This window comes from Martes martes, assembly GCF_963455335.1.
Source record: "Martes martes genome assembly, chromosome: 7".
In the NCBI taxonomy this organism is placed as follows: domain Eukaryota; kingdom Metazoa; phylum Chordata; class Mammalia; order Carnivora; family Mustelidae; genus Martes; species Martes martes.
Window position 1 is genome coordinate 50,756,903 of NC_137894.1, and position 17,937 is coordinate 50,774,839.

At 42.5% G+C, this 17,937-nt stretch overlaps 1 protein-coding gene across 6 annotated transcripts; it reads left to right on the forward strand.

Annotated features, from left to right (window-relative positions):
- The first annotated feature begins 2,175 nt into the window (after positions 1-2,175).
- TTC5 (tetratricopeptide repeat domain 5) lies at positions 2,176-17,699 on the forward strand. Of its 6 annotated transcripts, none has more exons than XM_080809811.1 (10): positions 2,176-2,268; positions 3,672-3,804; positions 5,225-5,436; positions 5,783-5,933; positions 6,985-7,076; positions 9,202-9,258; positions 9,798-9,944; positions 10,127-10,341; positions 14,283-14,427; positions 17,077-17,699. In XM_080809811.1, the coding sequence occupies exons 1-10, from the start codon at positions 2,218-2,220 to the stop codon at positions 17,194-17,196; spliced, it is 1,323 nt and encodes a 440-aa protein (XP_080665937.1). In that variant the 5' UTR covers positions 2,176-2,217; the 3' UTR covers positions 17,197-17,699. The 6 variants fall into 6 exon arrangements, with proteins under 6 accessions (XP_080665937.1, XP_080665942.1, XP_080665941.1 ...); XM_080809812.1 differs by lacking the exon at positions 2,176-2,268 and adding an exon at positions 3,378-3,597; XM_080809813.1 differs by lacking the exon at positions 2,176-2,268 and adding an exon at positions 3,378-3,561.
- The last annotated feature ends 238 nt before the right edge of the window (positions 17,700-17,937 follow it).

Genomic DNA, 17,937 nt, shown 5'->3' on the forward strand with positions numbered 1-17,937 from the left:
AAAATTAGAGCTTTTGTCTTCTGTAGAATTCATAGTCTACTATATTCAAGTTTTTCCTCAATGATGTCTTTGATTTGGCTCTTTGCCCTCAAAAGAATCATATTTATTTTACAGGATTACAGGTGTATTTGATATTACATGATGGATAAATGACAAGTTGCCCATAAAGGAAATTTTATGCCTTTTCACAATAAAAAATGTATTTGCAAATATCTTCTCCCATTCCGTGGGTTGCCTCTTTGTTTTGTTGACTGTTTCTTTTGCTGTGCAGAAGCTTTTGATCTTGATGAAGTCCCAAAAGTTCATTTTCGCTTTTGTTTCCTTCGCCTTTGGAGACATATCTTGAAAGAAGTTGCTGTGGCTGATATCAAAGAGGTTACTGCCTATGTTCTCCTCGAGGATTCTGATGGATTCCTGTCTCACATTGAGGTCTTTTATCCATTTCGAGTTTATCTTTGTGTACGGTGTAAGAGAATGGTCGAGTTTCATTCTTCTACATATAGCTGTCCAGTTTTCCCAGCACCATTTATTGAAGAGACTGTCTTTTTTCCACTGGATATTTTTTCCTGTTTTGTCGAAGATTATTTGACCATAGAGTTGAGGGTCCATATCTGGGCTCTCTACTCTGTTCCACTGGTCCATGTGTCTGTTTTTATGCCAGTACCATGCTGTCTTGGTGATCACAGCTTTGTAGTAAAGCTTGAAATCAGGTAACGTGATGCCGCCAGTTTTATTTTTGTTTTTCAACATTTCCTTAGCAATTCAGGGTCTCTTCTGATTCCATACAAATTTTAGGATTATTTGCTCCAGCTCTTTGAAAAATACTGGTGGAATTTTGATCGGAATGGCATTAAAAGTATAGATTGCTCTGGGCAGTATAGACATTTTAACGATGTTTATTCTTCCGATCCAAGAGCATGGAATGGGAGAAGATATTTGCAAATGATAGTACAGACAAAAGGTTGATATCCAGGATCTATAAAGAACTCCTCAAACTCAACACACACAAAACAGACAATCATATTAAAAAATGGGCAGAAGATATGAACAGACACTTCTCCAATGAAGACATACAAATAGCTACCAGACACATGAAAAAATGTTCATCATCACTAGCCATCAGGGAGATTCCAATCAAAACCACATTGAGATACCACCTTACACCAGTTAGAATGGCCAAAATTAACAAGACAGTAAACCACGTGTGTTGGAGAGGATGTGGAGAAAGGGGAACCCTCTTACACTGTTGGTGGGAATGCAAGTTGGTGCATCCACTTTGGAGAACAGTGTGGAGATTCCTCAAGAAATTAAAAATAGAGCTTCCCTATGACCCTGCAATTGCACTGCTGGGTATTTACCCCAAAGATACAGATGTAGTGAAAAGAATGGCCATCTGTACCCCAATGTTTATAGCAGCAATGGCCACGGTCGCCAAACTGTGGAAAGAACCAAGATGCCCTTCAACGGATGAATGGATAGGGAAGATGTGGTCCATATACACTATGGAGTATTATGCCTCCATCAGAAAGGACGAATACCCAACTTTTGTAGCAACATGGACAGGACTGGAAGAGATTATGCTGAGTGAAATAAGTCAAACAGAGAGAGTCAAGTATCATATGGTTTCACTTATTTGTGGAGCATAACAAATAATATGGAGGACAAGGGTAGATGGAGAGGAGAAGGGGGTTGAGGGAAATTGGAAGGGGAGGTGAACCATGAGAGACTATGGTCTCTGAAAAACAACCTGAGGGTTTTGAAGGGGCGGGGGTGGGAGGTTGGGGGAACCAGGTGGTGGGTATTAGGGAGGGCACAGATTGCATGGAGCACTGGGTGTGGTGCAAAAACAATGAATACTGTTACGCTGAAAATAAATTAAAAAATTTAATAAAAAATGTATTTGCATTATAACTTTATAGTGATTCTTATACGAAAACTTTTTTGTTTTTTTTCTTGTAATCAGAAACCACCATTTTAATTTATTAAATGTATAATTAGTCCATGTATTTTTTTAATTAAAAAAATGTTTGGACACATAAAAAGCAAAAACAAAACCCCCAAACCAAACCCATTATTCCACCAGTTCCTCTACTCAGATGCAGATAAACCTCCAGTGCCCTAGATGTCGCTCTGGCTCCAGGATGCGGGGTGTGGGGGGTGGGTATGAGTCTCTGTGGTTACAAAGTTGGGGGCGGAGAAGCGGAGAGTGGCTGGGAAATGATGGCTGATGAAGACGAGGAAGTCAAGCAGGTCTTGCAGAAATTGCAGGTGGGACTATAGATTAAAATCTGTGTGTGCCTTTGTTACTCGGGAAGAAGCGGGGAGCCCAGTTTATGTAGTACCAGCGAATTCCGTGGCGCATGCAGGAGGCTGCATGTGTCAGTGCGGTTACTATAACAACTCCTGAGGGTGCAGCCGCGGTGGGAGAGGGAGCCTCCCGGGCCGGGGGAGGAGCGCAGCCGTGTGGTAGGACCTTCTGCTGCCGCCCTGACTACACTCAGTTTCAGTCCCGTGTGGAAGAGGATTTGTTGCTCCTAACTTTATTCTTGCACGTTCTTAGGGAGGTTTTTCTTCTCCCTCCGTTCACCCGTCACAAGTAGTATACACATGTGTATGGTAGATCTGCAGGGGCTATTACATGTGTTGTGATTCCCACAAAGGCCATTTCTTCGCTGCTTACCTGCTTTGAAATGGGCAACTAGAGGTATTTAAGATGTGGCAGAACTGTGTTATATATTTCTGCTGCTGGTCAGTTTCAGTAAAGAATAAATAGTGGAAAGGCTTTGTTGTCACAGGAAGACTCAGAGACAGAGGCATTTAAAATAGGAAACGGGGGAGGTGCCTGGGTGGCTCAGTTGGTTAAGCAACTGTCTTCAGCTCAGGTCATGATCCTGGAGTCCGGGGATCAAGTCCCATGTCAGACTCCTGCTCAGCAGGGAGTCTGCTTCTCTCCTCTCATGCTCTCTCTTTCTGAAACAAATAAATAAAATCTTAAAAAAAAGTAGGAAAGGGAACATTTACTTAGGGTCAAATGCAAGAGAGCCAGAAGGTGACTTGACAAAAACAAAACAAAAAAACAACAAAACCCACAAGTATTTAAAGAAACAAAATCCTGTAAAAATACCAAGATCCTCAAACTTAAGTTGATCTGTTTGTTGTGGAAAGCAATGGTTCTCTCATGTTGGTCATCATCATTGCAAAGGTCAGGTACTAGTACAAGAAAAATCAGGGATAGGATTTTTTTGTTAGGAAGTCCAGTTTTAAGGGTGCATTTCGAAATTTTGTGCTCTGGGGACCAGTAACCTTATTACTGGTTTATCTCTGTTTTATTATTAACTTTGTTTTATCTCAAGTTGCAAAGTGTTTCCCTCCTCTTGACTGTGGTACATGAAGTGCTTAGTCATGCTGGAAGCCCTGCTGGGGCTGGAGGAGAGAGAACTATCATCATGGTGCTGAGACTGGCAGGGGACCACACGAGAGCGGTCTGGGACCTGGCTACTTTTCTTCATGATCTGTGGCATTTTGGGAGACCCGTCTGCTTGCCTCTTGTGTCATTCCTCAGTGAGAGAGCGGATCCGTATTTCTAGAACAGAGCTGGTATGGCTAGCCAGTTTCCAATTTCTGTGTCTGGCATTCTCTCCTCTTAATGGTGCCTTTCTTATGCTTCCCAGGAACTGGTGGATCAGCTGTATTTGTTTCGAGAGTGCTATTTTGAGACACATGGTGTTGAGGATGCTGGAAGGAAGCAACAGGATGTGCGGGAGGAGATGGAGAAGACCCTGCAGCAGATGGAGGAAGTAGTGGGTATGAGTGGCAAGGAGCGCGCAACCCCCTGCCCTTCACCGGAATGCGGTAGAGTTTTGCTCTCCCTCTGTAAACCCTTTGGTATCCTATTTGTGGTTGCTACAGGATGGTACAACAGAGTATTTCTTCTGAGGGCCCCTCTGTAGGATGGCTACCTTTTAGTCCTTTAAACTATGTTTTCTGAAGTTTGATTATAGCAGATGCTGTAAAAGAACATAACTGTTCCTTAAACTACTTTTTTTTTTTTTAAGATTTATTTACTTATTTGAGAAGGGGGGAGAGAGAGAGGGTGTGTGTGTGTGTGTGTGTGTGTGTGAGAGAGAGAGAGAGAGTGAGAGTTGGGGGACGGGCAAGGGGGAGGGGGAGGAGACTCCCTGTTGGCTGAGTGGAGCCTTACTCGGGGGTCGATCTCAAGACTCCAAGATCATGACCTCAGCTGAAACCGAGAGTTGGACGGACACTCAACCGTCTGTGCTACCCAGGTGCCCTTAATCTCTTAACTGACGTTTCTGCCTCTAATTTCTTTTACTTCCAAATTAATATATGTAATGATCATGCAATTATCTTTCTAAATATTCCTTCCTGTATTTAATCTTACCTTTTTTTCTGCCTCCTTGCTCAAGTATATTCAGAGATTCCTACTGTTGACTGGTTGAAGTCTAAACACCTTAATTTGGTATTCAGGTCTCATTGACTGTTTTTCTTTTTTTTTTTTTTTCTCTTCTACCCTTATCTCTGACTACTTACTTACAGAGGAACTTTTTGTGTCTTTCAGGTTGGACTATCTATTCTCCCTTGAACATGCCACATGGGTTTCTGCCTCTCTTTGTGTACATCATTTTCTTAACTGGAGGATCTAGTCTTTTCTCCTTTTCACTTCTTTTTAAAACCTTTTCAAAGATTTATTTGAGGGAATGAGAGTGAGCAAGCATGTTGTTTGGGGTGGGGGGTCAGTGAGGGAGGGGCAGCGGGAGAGAGAGAATCCCAAGCAGACTCTCTGCTGAGCATGGAGCCTGATGTGGGGCTTGATCTCACGATCCTGAGATCATGACATGAGCTGAAATCAAGAGTCGGATGCTTAACTGACTGTCACCCAGTGCCCCTCCTTTTCACTTGGTAGAGCCCATTTATTGGCGTATGCCCCTTTTCATTGTTGTTTTAATCTTTCACGAATATGCTTTGTCCTCTCCACTAGATTGTAAGCCCTTCCAAGGTAGGGATAATGCTTTCTTTGTTTCCCCATTACCTAACATACTACTCTGCCTTGATAGGCTTTCAATAAGTGGTTTGTTCATAAAGATTTTCTTCAACTATTTCATTCCTGGGGCCGACCTGAGGTTATTGCTTGAGAAAAGTGCCCTGGTCTTCTCTAAGACTGCCTGGGTTTTTCCAATTTTCTCCATTTTCCCCTTCCTCCTAGGTTCTGTCCAGGGCAAGGCACAGGTTCTGATGCTGACTGGGAAGGCACTGAATGTGACTCCAGACTACAGTCCTAAGGCTGAGGAGCTTCTGTCAAAGGCTGTGAAGCTGGAGCCCAAGCTGGTGGAAGCCTGGAACCAGCTGGGTGAGGTGTACTGGAAGAAAGGTGATATTGCGGCTGCCCACACCTGCTTCTCAGGAGCCCTGACCCATGTGAGCCATCTGGGGAAACACATTTCTTTGGTTCTGTGAATCTCCCTAGTATATGAATACCAGAATAGGATTGTACTAGAACTAGGAGAATGGAATCAGAGGGGAGGAAGAGTCAGAGAACAGACCTGGCTGAGGAAAACAGGGATAGAGACTGAGAAAGGAAGAAGATGATGGGATCAGTTTCAGGGGTAGATGAGAAGTGAAGAAAAATTAACAGCCAAGTTGATCCTTGTAGACAGTGCTAAGAATCAAGATGAGAAATTAGATTTAGAAGATTAAGATAGAAAAGATCTGGAAAGGGGAATTAGAATCAGGAAGGTTGCGTATGTGTCTTCTCCGTTTGCAGTGCAAGAACAAGGTCTCCCTTCAAAACCTGTCCATGGTGCTTCGCCAGCTGCGGACTGACACTGGAGATGAACATTCTCATCATGTCATGGACAGTGTCCGACAGGCTAAGTTGGCTGTGCAGATGGATGTCCACGATGGCCGCTCCTGGTGTGAGTGCTCTTGAAAGATCCTCCCACAATGCCACAAGTTTCTAGAGCAGTGGTTCTCAACATGGCCACACATGCCAGAATCTTCTGGAGCCCACCTATTAGGTCTGACTTTTAATGTCAAGCCTGGGCATCTTTGTTTTGAAGAAGCCTGAAAGGTATTTTGATGAACCACGGTTCTAGGAACTCTTGGATCTTTACATCCGAGAAAGGACGCTTATGTTTCCACATAAGCAAGGCAGGGCTCTTGTGCGGTCTGCTCAGGTTTCTGCTTTGGCTCTGTGTTCGCCTCTTTATCCCGGTGGAATTTGGAGTATACTAAATACGGTGTTATCACTGGGGTCTGTCAGATGGGGGACCTTTCAGAGAGTCTTTTGAGGGTGACCAAAATAGGTTATATCCTGAACCTGGGCTCTGAGGTGACTCACCACTGTGTTTCTCAGGGTTTTTCCCCTACTTAGGTGGGGCAGGGTGGCTAGAGTGGGCTGTGGCTGGGTGTCTCCCCTCCCCCACATGGATGGCTACAGCCAGATGGAAATTTTCCTTCCTTAGGTTAGTTAGGCTCTGGTTAGCTAGTTTCTTCTAAGGGCAGGCCTCGTGAAGAAAAGGGTGCTCTAGCATATTTCGGAACAGTTCTTTCTCCCCTTTCCCCTGCTGGAAGTATGAGGGGATTTTTCTCGGATACTTGCTGTGCGAATCTGGTTGAGCTTCTGGAGGTAAATTTCACAATAATATGGGGACCTCCTTATGCCTGGGACCCCGGGAGTTTCTGACTCCCTGACTTGTCCACATTGAACCCCCAACTCTTCGTCAGTTACAATTGAGGTGTTCCTACCTCAGCACTGGTTCCTGCGGCTCGTGAGTTTCTGCCCTGGTGAGCCACAGGACCTATGTTTGCCTGTCTGTCTCCAGTTTTAGGGGCAGTAGTTTGCCCTGTGTTGTTCCCTATCTTATGGATCCAAGAAGAGTTGTGGGTTTTTCAGTCCATCAGGGTGGAGTGGTGACTTCCAAGCCCCTTACACGAGGAACTAGAATCCGTTTGTTTTTCTTTCAGATATTCTGGGGAATGCGTATCTTTCTCTTTACTTCAATACTGGCCAGAACCCCAAGATCTCCCAGCAAGCCCTCAGTGCCTATGCCCAAGCAGTAAGTATTTATGGTCACAACAGAAGCAAGAGTGTCATTCAGTCTTCTGTGTGGCTCTTTAGCAAGCAACATGGACAGTAATCAGTGGCATCAAGTGTGCATGGTTTTGCAAAGCTGTGTCTGCAGGGGTGACTTATTTCTCCTTATAACTGGGGTATTAGCAGCTACTTAAAGGGTGCCTCAGTGCTAGATAGGTCTTTGAACTACCTGGATTTCCTGCGAGCACTTATGACCAAATCCCAGAACCCATCCCAATGTGTTCATCTTTTGTGGTGGGGAAAAAAGTCTATATTAAAATAATGTTTATTAATATTTGTATATGTGTTTAAAGAAAAATGAAAGCTCTAATACTTAAGTATAAATGAAGTGCTATCCTGCGGTTAACCATGAGACACTATGACTCTGGGTTTCCCACAGGCTAAAATCAAAAACAGTGGAGACACTTGGCTGGCTCAGCTGGTAGAGCACGAGACTCTTATCTTGGGGTTGTGAGTTTAAGCCCCATGTGGGGTCTAGAGATTACTTAAAAATGAAAGCTTTAAAATAGAAAACAGCATCTAGCTTATTCTGCATCATTTCTTCAGGATCAATCCAGTGGAGCTCATGCTCTGCTTAGGCCTTTCGGGCTGTTTTTCTATCAACAGCCGCTTACATGGGGGATTCCTTCAGGCTTGAGCTCTTGATTACTCCTTATAAGAAGGTTCACATTGGCCTTCTAAGCAGTTTTTATTTGGGCCTCATATTCATCTCTCTTTTTTTGCTTTCTTGCTTGTCTTGACATAAAGAATTGCCTTTTAACTTAGTATTATGTATTTTGTTCTGTGTAACAGAATAGAGAATATAGCTACCTTCTGTTCATGTTTGTAGTTGAGGGACTGATTTTTTTCCATCAGGGAACTTGAAGGCAGAGGAGTTATATTTTAGTCTAATTTCTTACTTTGGTGGATGTTTACATTTTAAAAAATAGTAACAGTGTATTCTTTAAAAATTTTATATTTGGCTTCCACCAAATTGTTGCTTTTAACTCTTAGTTTCTTTATGCAAACCTGCGTTTTTTTTTTTTTTAAGATTTTATTTATTTATTTGACAGAGAGAGATCACAAGTAGGCAGAGAGGCAGGCAGAGAGAGAGAGGGAGAAGCAGGCTCCCCGCTGAGCAGAGAGCCCGATGTGGGGCTCGATCCCAGGACCCTGAGATCATGGCCTGAGCCGAAGGCAGAGGCTTAACCCACTGAGCCACCCAGGCGCCCCCAAACCTGCATTTTTAAACATGTTTGAACCAATCATTTAAACAGTTTTTTTCTTTTTAAGATTTTATTTATTTATTTGTCAGAGAGAGAGAGAGAGAGAGCGTGAGTGCACAAGCAGGCAGAGCGGCAGGCAGAGGCGGAAAGAGAAGCAGGCTCCCTGCCGAGCAAGGTGCCCGATGCGGAACTCAATCCCAGGACCCTGGGATCATGACCTGAGCCAAAGGCAGCAGCTTAACCGACTGAACCACCTAGGCGTCCCCATTTAAACAGTTTTAATCCATGTTGTTTTTACTTTTATAATGTGCTAGGCAATGAACATAATCAGAAAAATAAGCTGAACATGGCCATGAACATAGCAGTTTCTTCACATCCGTCTGCACTTTCATGTGGTTTCTGGTCATCTATTTAAATTAGAGAATCAGAATTTGATTTTCAGTGGATTTTGAAGGGGGCTTGAATGTAGAAACATGCTTCTGCCTGTACCTGGAGCGGGGCTAATGGGCACAGGAAATGCATTAAATTGATGACATTTCTTTTCTAGGCTTTCCTCATTTATACCATTATATCACCGTTAAAATTTTTTTTAATCAAAATGCTTTTATAAAAAAATGCTTTTATACATTTATTTTTGTACTATCACATGGATAAATTATATTCAAAGTTTGATACACACCCCTAAACCCTTACCTCCTTAAGGTGTCAGGGACTATGTAATATACCACTCAGGCAGTTACTGTATAACAGTGTGGGTATAGATAACATTTTGACAAGGAAGAAACTCGAATTTTTGCAGGGGGAGAGGACTAGGCCATGTTGGGCATGGCCATCCGTAAGAATGAGACAGGATCCACTGATCATCCTTTTCTCCTACTACAGGAGAAGGTTGACAGGACAGCTTGCAGCAATCCTGATCTTCATCTGAACAGGGCAACGGTAAGACCCGTGGGGTGGCGGTCATCTGCAAGTCACCTAGGTGACATCTGAGTCTTTGCCTGGGACAATAACTGAGTATTCATAGGGACAGGGCTGTGTACAAACTGTGAGAGAAAAGCCACATTATTTCGAGGGAGGGTTGGCCCAGTTTGATTTAGGATCTGATGGAGTCTATGGCGGGAAAGAGGACGGGGCCGAGGAGGCAGGAGGGTGGAGGGACAGTTTAGGAGACTCTTCTGAAATGTTCGTTATAAATATAAAAATAGAATGACCTACTGTATGCAGCATAACTATGTTCGAATTTGGAAGTTAGCGTCTTTGAAACGATTCCATCTTCAGGATTTGTGATCCCCTGAGCCAGGAGGAGGGATGTAAAGCATTATTCTTTCTTTAGGCTGTTTGTCATAGATCAGGGAAACCACTGGAAAGGAGACAATTTATTTCTGTAGATTCCTAGCACATTGTGCTGTTACTCCCCCTGGCATAGTTTGTGTTAGATACACATGTAATTGGGAGGTTTTCATTTACTTCTTGTGCAGTTACATAAATATGAAGAGAATTATGGGGAGGCCCTGGAGGGCTTCTCTCGGGCTGCAGCACTGGAGCCTGCCTGGCCAGAGCCCCGGCGACGAGAGCAGCAACTTCTGGAATTCCTGAATAGATTAACCAGCCTCCTTGAGAGCAAGGTAAAGGTGTCAAAAGGCTGGATCCTGCTTTTCTTCTCCTGGGGATCAATACAATAAGAATAAAATAGGCTTCATTCGTAGTGACTCTATCTACAGAAGTGGGTAGGTGGGAGTAGGAGTAGACTCTCACAGAGTGACTAGTTTATAGCTTTTTATCTTTTTCCTTTTCTTTTTTTTTGCAGGGAAAGGTGAAGACCAAAAAGTTGCAGAGCATGCTGGGAAGCTTGCGCCCAGCCCATCTAGGCCCTTGCGGCGATGGGCGCTACCAGTCAGCCTCTGGGCAGAAATTGACCCTGGAGCTCAAGCCACTGAGTGCCCTACAGCCTGGGGTGAACAGTGGTGTCGTGGTCCTAGGAAAGGTGGTGTTCAGCCTCACCACAGAGGAGAAAGTCCCCTTGTGAGTTTCTCTTACCTTTCCTCTTTTTCATTCTTTTGAACTAATGGGTCTTACTTCTTGGCCCTTCTCTGACAGTGAGGCCGTTGTTGGTGGTCACAGATTAGTGCGTTCTGCTTCCCTCTCTGGCTGTCCTGTGAGCAGGTATTATCTAGGAGATGTTTCACAAATCTCTCTATAGATTTTGTCACCACCTGTTCTTTTTTTTTTTTTCCCCCGGAGCTTGGTGCTCTGGATTCCTACATCCATAGCTGAAATTTGAATGCTGTTTTTATAAGACAGATGGAAACCTTGAAATTCTCCTGCCTTTTTGTGTTTTCATGATCCCAGAAGTTGGAAGAGGGATGGTTTTCAGTCCTGTTGGGACTTAGGTATGCCTAGGCAGTTCTGGAAGGTTAACTTTAAGTTAGAATTTAAGGCCTGATGGGGAGATAGTCTTAGATGTTATTCAACAAATATTTATTGAGCATCTGGTATATGTGTGGTAGGGAGTGAAATGTAAAGGATCCAAGTGAAGGTGCTTACAGTCTAGCAGAGAGAATGAGTTAAGAACATTCTCTTAGAAAATATGTATTTTTTAAAGATTTTATTTTTATTTATTTATTTTTATTTTCAATTAGCAAACATAATGCACTGTTAGTTTTTGATGTAATGTTAAGTGATTCATTGAAAGATTTTATTTTATTTTATTTTATTTATTTATTTGTCAGAGAGAGTGAGCACAAGCAGACAGAGTGGCAGGCAGAGGCAGAGGGAGAAGGAGGCTCCCTGCTGAGCAAGGAGCCCGATACGGGACTTGATCCCAGGACACTGGGATCATGACCTGAGCCGAAGGCAGCTGCTTAACCAACTGAGCCACCCAGGCGTCCCATGAAAGATTTTATTTTTAAGTGATCTGTACACTCTTAGTGCAGGGCTTGAACCCACAGCCCCGAGGTCAGGAGTCACACATTGTACTGACTGAGCCATCTAGGCACTTAGATGTTTATTTATTTATTTATTTAAAAGATTTTATTCATTTGTCAGAGAGAGAGAGAGCACAGGCAGGGAGAGCAGCAAGCACAGGGAGAGGGAGAAGCAGGCTCCCTGCTGAGCAGGAAGTCCAATGCGGGATTCCATCCTAGGACCTTGTGATCATGACCTGAGCTGAAGGCAGATGCTTAACCGACTGAGCCACCCAGGTGTCCCTCACTTAGAAAATTTTTAACTCTTGAAAAATTACAGTTTAGTCCATGTCATTAGCCTTGGTCCTTCCCTTACTTCCTGATCTCTCATTGACTGGTTTCCTTTTTTTGTTTTCTACTGAATTTGTTTTGTCTGGCATCACCAGTGTTTGGTTCAGTGGCTTCCACTACATGGCTCTGCAACATTCTGACTTCTTTCTTACTGTTCCTTTTCATATCTCTTCTGCTTCATCCAAATCGAAATACTTCCTGTTACATGCCTGAGCTTTCTCCGTGGCATTCTCTAGAGATGCACGAGTTGAAGAGCAAGAAAGTAGTAGAGAAAAATTTAGTTAATTAGAGCAGACCCGAAAACTAAGAGGAATAAGAAGGAGAGATGGACAAATGTGGATTTTAGGGGGTCTCGAGGACAAGTGTTTTGTCGCTCCTCGGTTTCTCTTTTTCTTAACTTCTAAATGTTAAGTCCAGAAGGACACTGTTTTTGTCCTTTCCTCTTTTCTCCCATTACCAGGATGGCAAATAGGTGCTAGCTTCTATCGCTTAGCAGTGGCTGCCTACCATACTGTGTAGAGGGTTCTGAGACTTTGATTGGTTTCACCAGCAGAGTGCTGGGCTTGACTGCGGTGTTGGTTGTGAATTTGGGTATACCAAGTGGTGCCATGAGCCCCAGTTCTTTCCCATCTCTAGAGGTCATCTCCTTTGGTGATGTGCTGTAAATACAAGGCTGTGGCTGTCCCCACCATGCTCACAGGTGTATCTCCAGTCCAAGCCTCATTTCTAAGTTTTGAATTCCTATATCCAGCTCCCTCTGGGCTCCCAACAGAAATGTCTAACTCACTATGTCCAAAATTGCTTGCTTCCTCTTTCTCTCTAAACTGTTTCTCCACCCTGACTTCCTTGTCAATCAGTGGTGCACTTCTGCTCAGTCACTTAATTAATACTTCTGGAAGTTGTTCTAGAATTCTCCATTCTCCTGCATTACAGCACTCATCAAGTCCAATACATCCCCCTCCCCCCCTCCCCCCATCTCTGTGGACACAATGTAGCCCCTTATTGCTTCTCCAGACAGGTCTTTGGACTCCTTGTTTTTTGTCCAGTGTTCCACAGTACGGAGAAATATTTTCACAGTGTAGAGAAGCAACACAATGTTAGAGCCATTTCTTGTATAAAATCCCTTCTTACTCCTGTGCTTACTTTCAGGATAAAGTTTGAACTCTTAGGTTAGCTTAGCATGCAAAGTCCTTCATAATCTGCTCTGTGCCTGCCTCTTTCCATTCTCTTTCACTTTCCCACTTGTGCCTCTTGTTCCTGTCTTGGCATAGTTTTGTAGGTTCCAGAACAGCTGTTTTCATGCCTCCATACCTTTACACACAGCTCATGTCTATCTGGATAATCCTTTGGCTGCTTCTTGATACAACTCACATTTCCCCCCCAACATTTTATTTTAAACTTTTCAAACACAGCAAAATTAAAAGAATTTTGCAGTGAACAGGGATGCCTGGGTGGCTCAGTTGGTTAAATGGCTGCCTTCAACATAGGTCATGATCCCAGGGTCCTGGGATCGAGTCTCACATGAGGCTCTTTTCTCAGTGGGGAGCCTGCTTCTCTCTCTGCCGCTGTCTGCTTGTGCTCTCTCTCTTTGACAAATAAGTAAATCTTAAAAAAAAAAAAAAAAAGAATTTTGCAGTGAACATCTGCGTACCCAACCACCCATATTCTACCACTAATATCTTACTTGGTTCCGCATGTATCTCTGTGTCCCCTTATTAATCTATTGATCCATCTTATTTTTGGAGCATTGCAGAGTAAATTGCAAAGATCAACATACTTTCCCCTAAATACTTAAGCATGTAATCATTAACTCGAGTTCAGTATTTAGTTTTCTTCTTTTTATGTAAAATTTACATAGAATGAAATATACAAATCTTAGTGTACATTTGCTAAATTTTGACTAACATACATCTATGTAACCCCAAACACCTGTCAAGATAGAGCGCATTACTTACCAGCACCTCAGAAAGTTCTCTTGTGTTCCTTCCCAGGTAATCCCTATTCCCATTCCCCCAGAGGTTTTCTGTTCCTACTGAGGATTAGTTTTCTTTTTGTAACCCAGATAATTTTTCATCCTTTACATTCCAGTTGAGGCCCTCCTTCTAAAGGAAAACTCCCCTGCTTTCTCCTCTGGGTTCCCATGGTCCCACCTTTGGCCTCACTGAACTCAGCATGAGGGAGAAGCTGTTCTAGCACCTCTCACACTTGTCTTGTAAGTGACAGTTTAAGTGTCTGACTCCTGCTAGACTGTAAGCTTACAGCTGGATCAGTGTCTTCTCACTAAGCACAAAGCTTGACACGTGATAGGTATTCACTGAAAGTTTGTGGGATTCAGTGACATCGGCGGTGATGGTTAGAGAATTGGAAGGTTATGATGGTTAAATTGATAGACCAGGAATAAAGTTGCAGCTGCCACATTTTGAGCTGGTTCATTATTAGTATTTGTTGAATGGTCCCAGCGTGCATACATCTCAAGTGTGTGGCAAAGTGACTGATGAGTCTCGTGTGTAAGCTTTATCAAAGCTACTATATATGTATGAAAGATGAGGACTCAGACGTGCGTAGTGGATGAGGTTACCTGTCATAAGTGTTCTAAGTAACTGAGAAAGCATTTGTTTATTTTGTTGGTATTTTAAAACCACTGTTTTTGCTCTTCTTTCCTGCCCACTTTCCTCCCCACCCCTCCCTTAACCCATCTTAACCTGGCAGTACATTTGGCCTGGTAGATTCAGATGGACCTTGCTATGCAGTGATGGTGTATAACATGGTACAGAGTTGGGGAGTGCTCATTGGGGACTCTGTAGCCATTCCTGAGCCCAACCTCCGGCTTCACCAAATTCAGCACAAAGGAAAAGTGAGTGATGGCCAGGATTTGTTCCCAGCTCATAGGCTCTGAAAGTGGGGCCGAGTTTATTTCCTTTAACAAATATGTAAAATAATGCATGTATATGTATGTGTGTATACGTATGCATACACGTAATTTTTTTTTTTTTTTTACTAAAAAGGGAAACTACTGGTAAACAAAAAGAATTTTAAAAATGGACTGGACAGAGAAAGACAAATACTGTATGGTATCACTTCTCTGTAGAAAGTAATAAAGCTGAATTTAGGAGAACAGAGACTAGAATTGTAGTTGCCAGGGGCTGTGGGAGTGGGCATATTAGGGAGATATTGTTTAACGTCAGACTTGCAGTAGATAAGTATGTCCTGGAGACATAATGCATAGTATAGTGACTACAGACAACAACATGGTATTATGTACGTCCGAGCTGCCAAGAGACTGGATCTTAATTGTTCCCACGACAAAAAAAGCAATGACAATTACATGACATGATAGAGGTGTTAGCTAACACCGTGGTGGTCATCAGATTCCAGTATATAAATACATTAAATAAACATGCTTACACCTTAAACTTGCACAATGTTAGATGCCAGTTAGCTTAACAAAAATTTTTTAAAAACTGGACCAAAATATTATCACTCAGATGTTATTACTGTTAGCAGGTTTGTCTGTATACCTTTAGTCTTTTTTTTCATAAATCTGTACATGCACATTCATATGTATATTTTTAAAAAGAGTGGAATAGTATATGTAATGTTTGTGAATATTTCCTGTGTTTTTACATATTCTACAACATTGTTTTAAATGGACAGGCAGAGGTGGTGATAAGGACAATGATGATAGTTAATATTTACTGAATACTTAACTGACTGCTAGATGCTGGGTTAAGAGCTTTTTTGCCTGTACTGGCTCATTGCATCATCACAGAAATCTTACATGAGTCGCTGTTTAACCACTTTTCACATTTAGATTAGGGGTTGACAGCTGGTGGCCTATTGACCAAATGTGGCTCCCTGCCTGTTTCAAATGGCCTGTGAGACAAGGATAGTGTCTGTATTTTCAAATAAAAGCAATTGGAAGAAGAATAATAATTGGTGATACCTGAAAATTCCAGAAAATCCAAATTTCAGTGTCCACAAATTAATTTTTTTGGAACCTAGCCATGCTCAATTTGTTCATGATTGTCTGTGGCTGCTTTTTGCAGTGTCCGAGTTGAATAGTTCTGTGACAGAGACCGTAGAGCCCATAGAGCCTAAACTGTTACTTGGCCATTTACAGAAAAAATATACTGCCCCCAGATATAGATTATTCTAATTTTTCCCTGTCATAAAGGCACTGTAGTGAAAAAATTTGTATCTGTCTGTATCCAGGATTATTTACCTAAATGAATTTTAAGGTAGAATTCTGGCTCTAAAGGGTATGCAGAATTCTAGGACTTTTGCTACATATTGCCAAGTTAATTTTTGGAATGTCGTACCAGTTCTTACCAACAGTAGATGTGAGCGAGTGTTTCTTTGTAGTTTTCTCAGCTCTGGTGAGAAACCTTTGAAACATTATATGCTGCTTTTACATGAAAAATACAGCATCAGTATTGTTTTGCTTTGGTTTCTTGATTATTGGTGAGGTTGAACATTTTATCAGATGTTTATTGACTATATTCCTTTTATAAATCGGCTTTTTTTTTCTTTTTTTTTTTTTTTTTTGGTCATTGCCCATATTCCTGTTAGGATGTTAAAAAAAAATTGATTTAATTCACCTCATTACTTTGACTTAAAAGGGCTGCCTTCACACTCCTGGTGGGAAAGTATTTTTTGGATAAAAATCTTTTTTTAACATGTTTTATAACTTAAAATACATTTGAACTGGTAAAGGGAGCTGTCTTTTCTGTTATTAGAAGAATGTCTAAACTACACATTCTGTTTCTTCCTGCTGATGCAAAAGGAGAGGTAACTCGAATTTATATTTGGCAGATTAATTTCGGGCCTTACAAACACTTGGACTTAGAGTTTCTCAGAATTTTTACTGGTGGCTCTGTGTATCTGGGTTTTTGTTTTTGTTTTTAAGATTCTATTTTATTTATTTTTTAAAAGATTTTATTTATTTGACAGAGAGATACACAGTGAGAGAAGGAACACAAGCAGGGGGAAAGGGAGAAGGAGAAGCAGACTCCCCACCGAGCAGGGAGCCTGATATGGGGCTTGATGCCGGGACCCTGGGATCATGACCTGAGCTGAAGGCAGATGCTTAATGACTGAGCCACTCTGGTGCCCCTAAGATTTTATTTTTAAGTAAGCTCTACATCCAGCATGGGCTTGAACTCACAGCTCGGAGATCAAGAGTCACATGCTCCACTGACTGAGCCCGCCAGGTGCCCCTCTGTGTATCTGGTTTTGTCAGGAAACAACAGGAAGGGCAGATTCTGTGAGAGCTGGTGGTAGTGTAGTGTTACTTTCCCCAGATTTTCCTTCTGAAGATTGAAAACTTGGGGAAAATGACATCCCTTTGCTAGCTCAGCTTTGCTTCTTTAATGTGAGATAGAGGTAAGGGGTGTATGTCCTGAGGGGGAAGGAATGGGGAGAAAGCCCCACTGGTGTATCCCTGTGCTGAAGTTGCTTCCGTCTTAGGATCTATAACGAACCTCTGTGTGTTTGTCTTTTCTAGGACTATTGCTTTTCCAGTGTTCGTGTGGAGACACCCCTCCTGCTGGTGGTGAATGGGAAGCCTCAGGGCTCCAGCAGTCAGGCTGCTGCCACAGTGGCATCTCGGCCCCAGTGTGAATGATCTTACCTGACTTGCATGCTAAGGAATGGGGTTGAGATAAGAAGCTCACGGGCACTTAGCAGCTGGACCACCTACATCCCGTGACTCAGCCAGGCTGCGGGGGACGTTGAGATGATGACTTTTCCTTTCCTCTGCCCTGTGAGACACTGTGTGTCTCTTCTTTCCCTCCTTTTATCCTGTTCAAGCTCTCTTTGAGGCCACACACTCCCTTGGTGTAATCCCTGCAGCCTCTTTCATTGCTCTTCTGTGTTTTAGGCAAAGAGCATGGAATTGGTAGAACTGTGGGATCTTGCCATGGGATGGTGTTCCCAAGGTTCTTGTTCTTGCCTCCTTCCTGAGCCTCATGTGTATATATCATTTCAGTATTTATTGCTGAGGGAGGGGGCTTAATTTTTTAATGGCTTGGGGTTTTTTTTTTTTTTCTTCAATTTTTATTTTTAAACTTTAGGTTCTTCCCCTTCTTTGGGGCTAGAACAGAATTAAACTTGTTTGGAGAAAAATAATACTGTAGTTTGGCTTTATTCTCTTCAAGCTTGGATTTTGGTTTTAGGATTACTTCAGTCTGTACTCTCCCCCGCCACCCCACACCAATCTTTTTTTTCTTCACATAAAATAGTTCATTTCTCTCCCAGTTAAAAGAATTCTGGCAACAGGCAGCCTAAGGCAGGAATGGTAACCTCACAAAGTCACTGGGAAGTAGGTTCCTACCATTTCACCCTTCTGTCATCCCTAGGGGTGGCC

Coding starts and splice junctions, on each gene's coding strand:
- TTC5 (XM_080809812.1), top strand. CDS start 3,508: ATGATCTGTGGCATTTTGGGAGACCCGTCTGCTTGCCTCTTGTGTCAT. Junction 3,805..5,224: donor GCAGATGGAGGAAGTAGTGG/GTATGAGTGGCA, acceptor CCTTCCTCCTAG/GTTCTGTCCAGGGCAAGGCA. Junction 5,437..5,782: donor TCTCAGGAGCCCTGACCCAT/GTGAGCCATCTG, acceptor CTCCGTTTGCAG/TGCAAGAACAAGGTCTCCCT.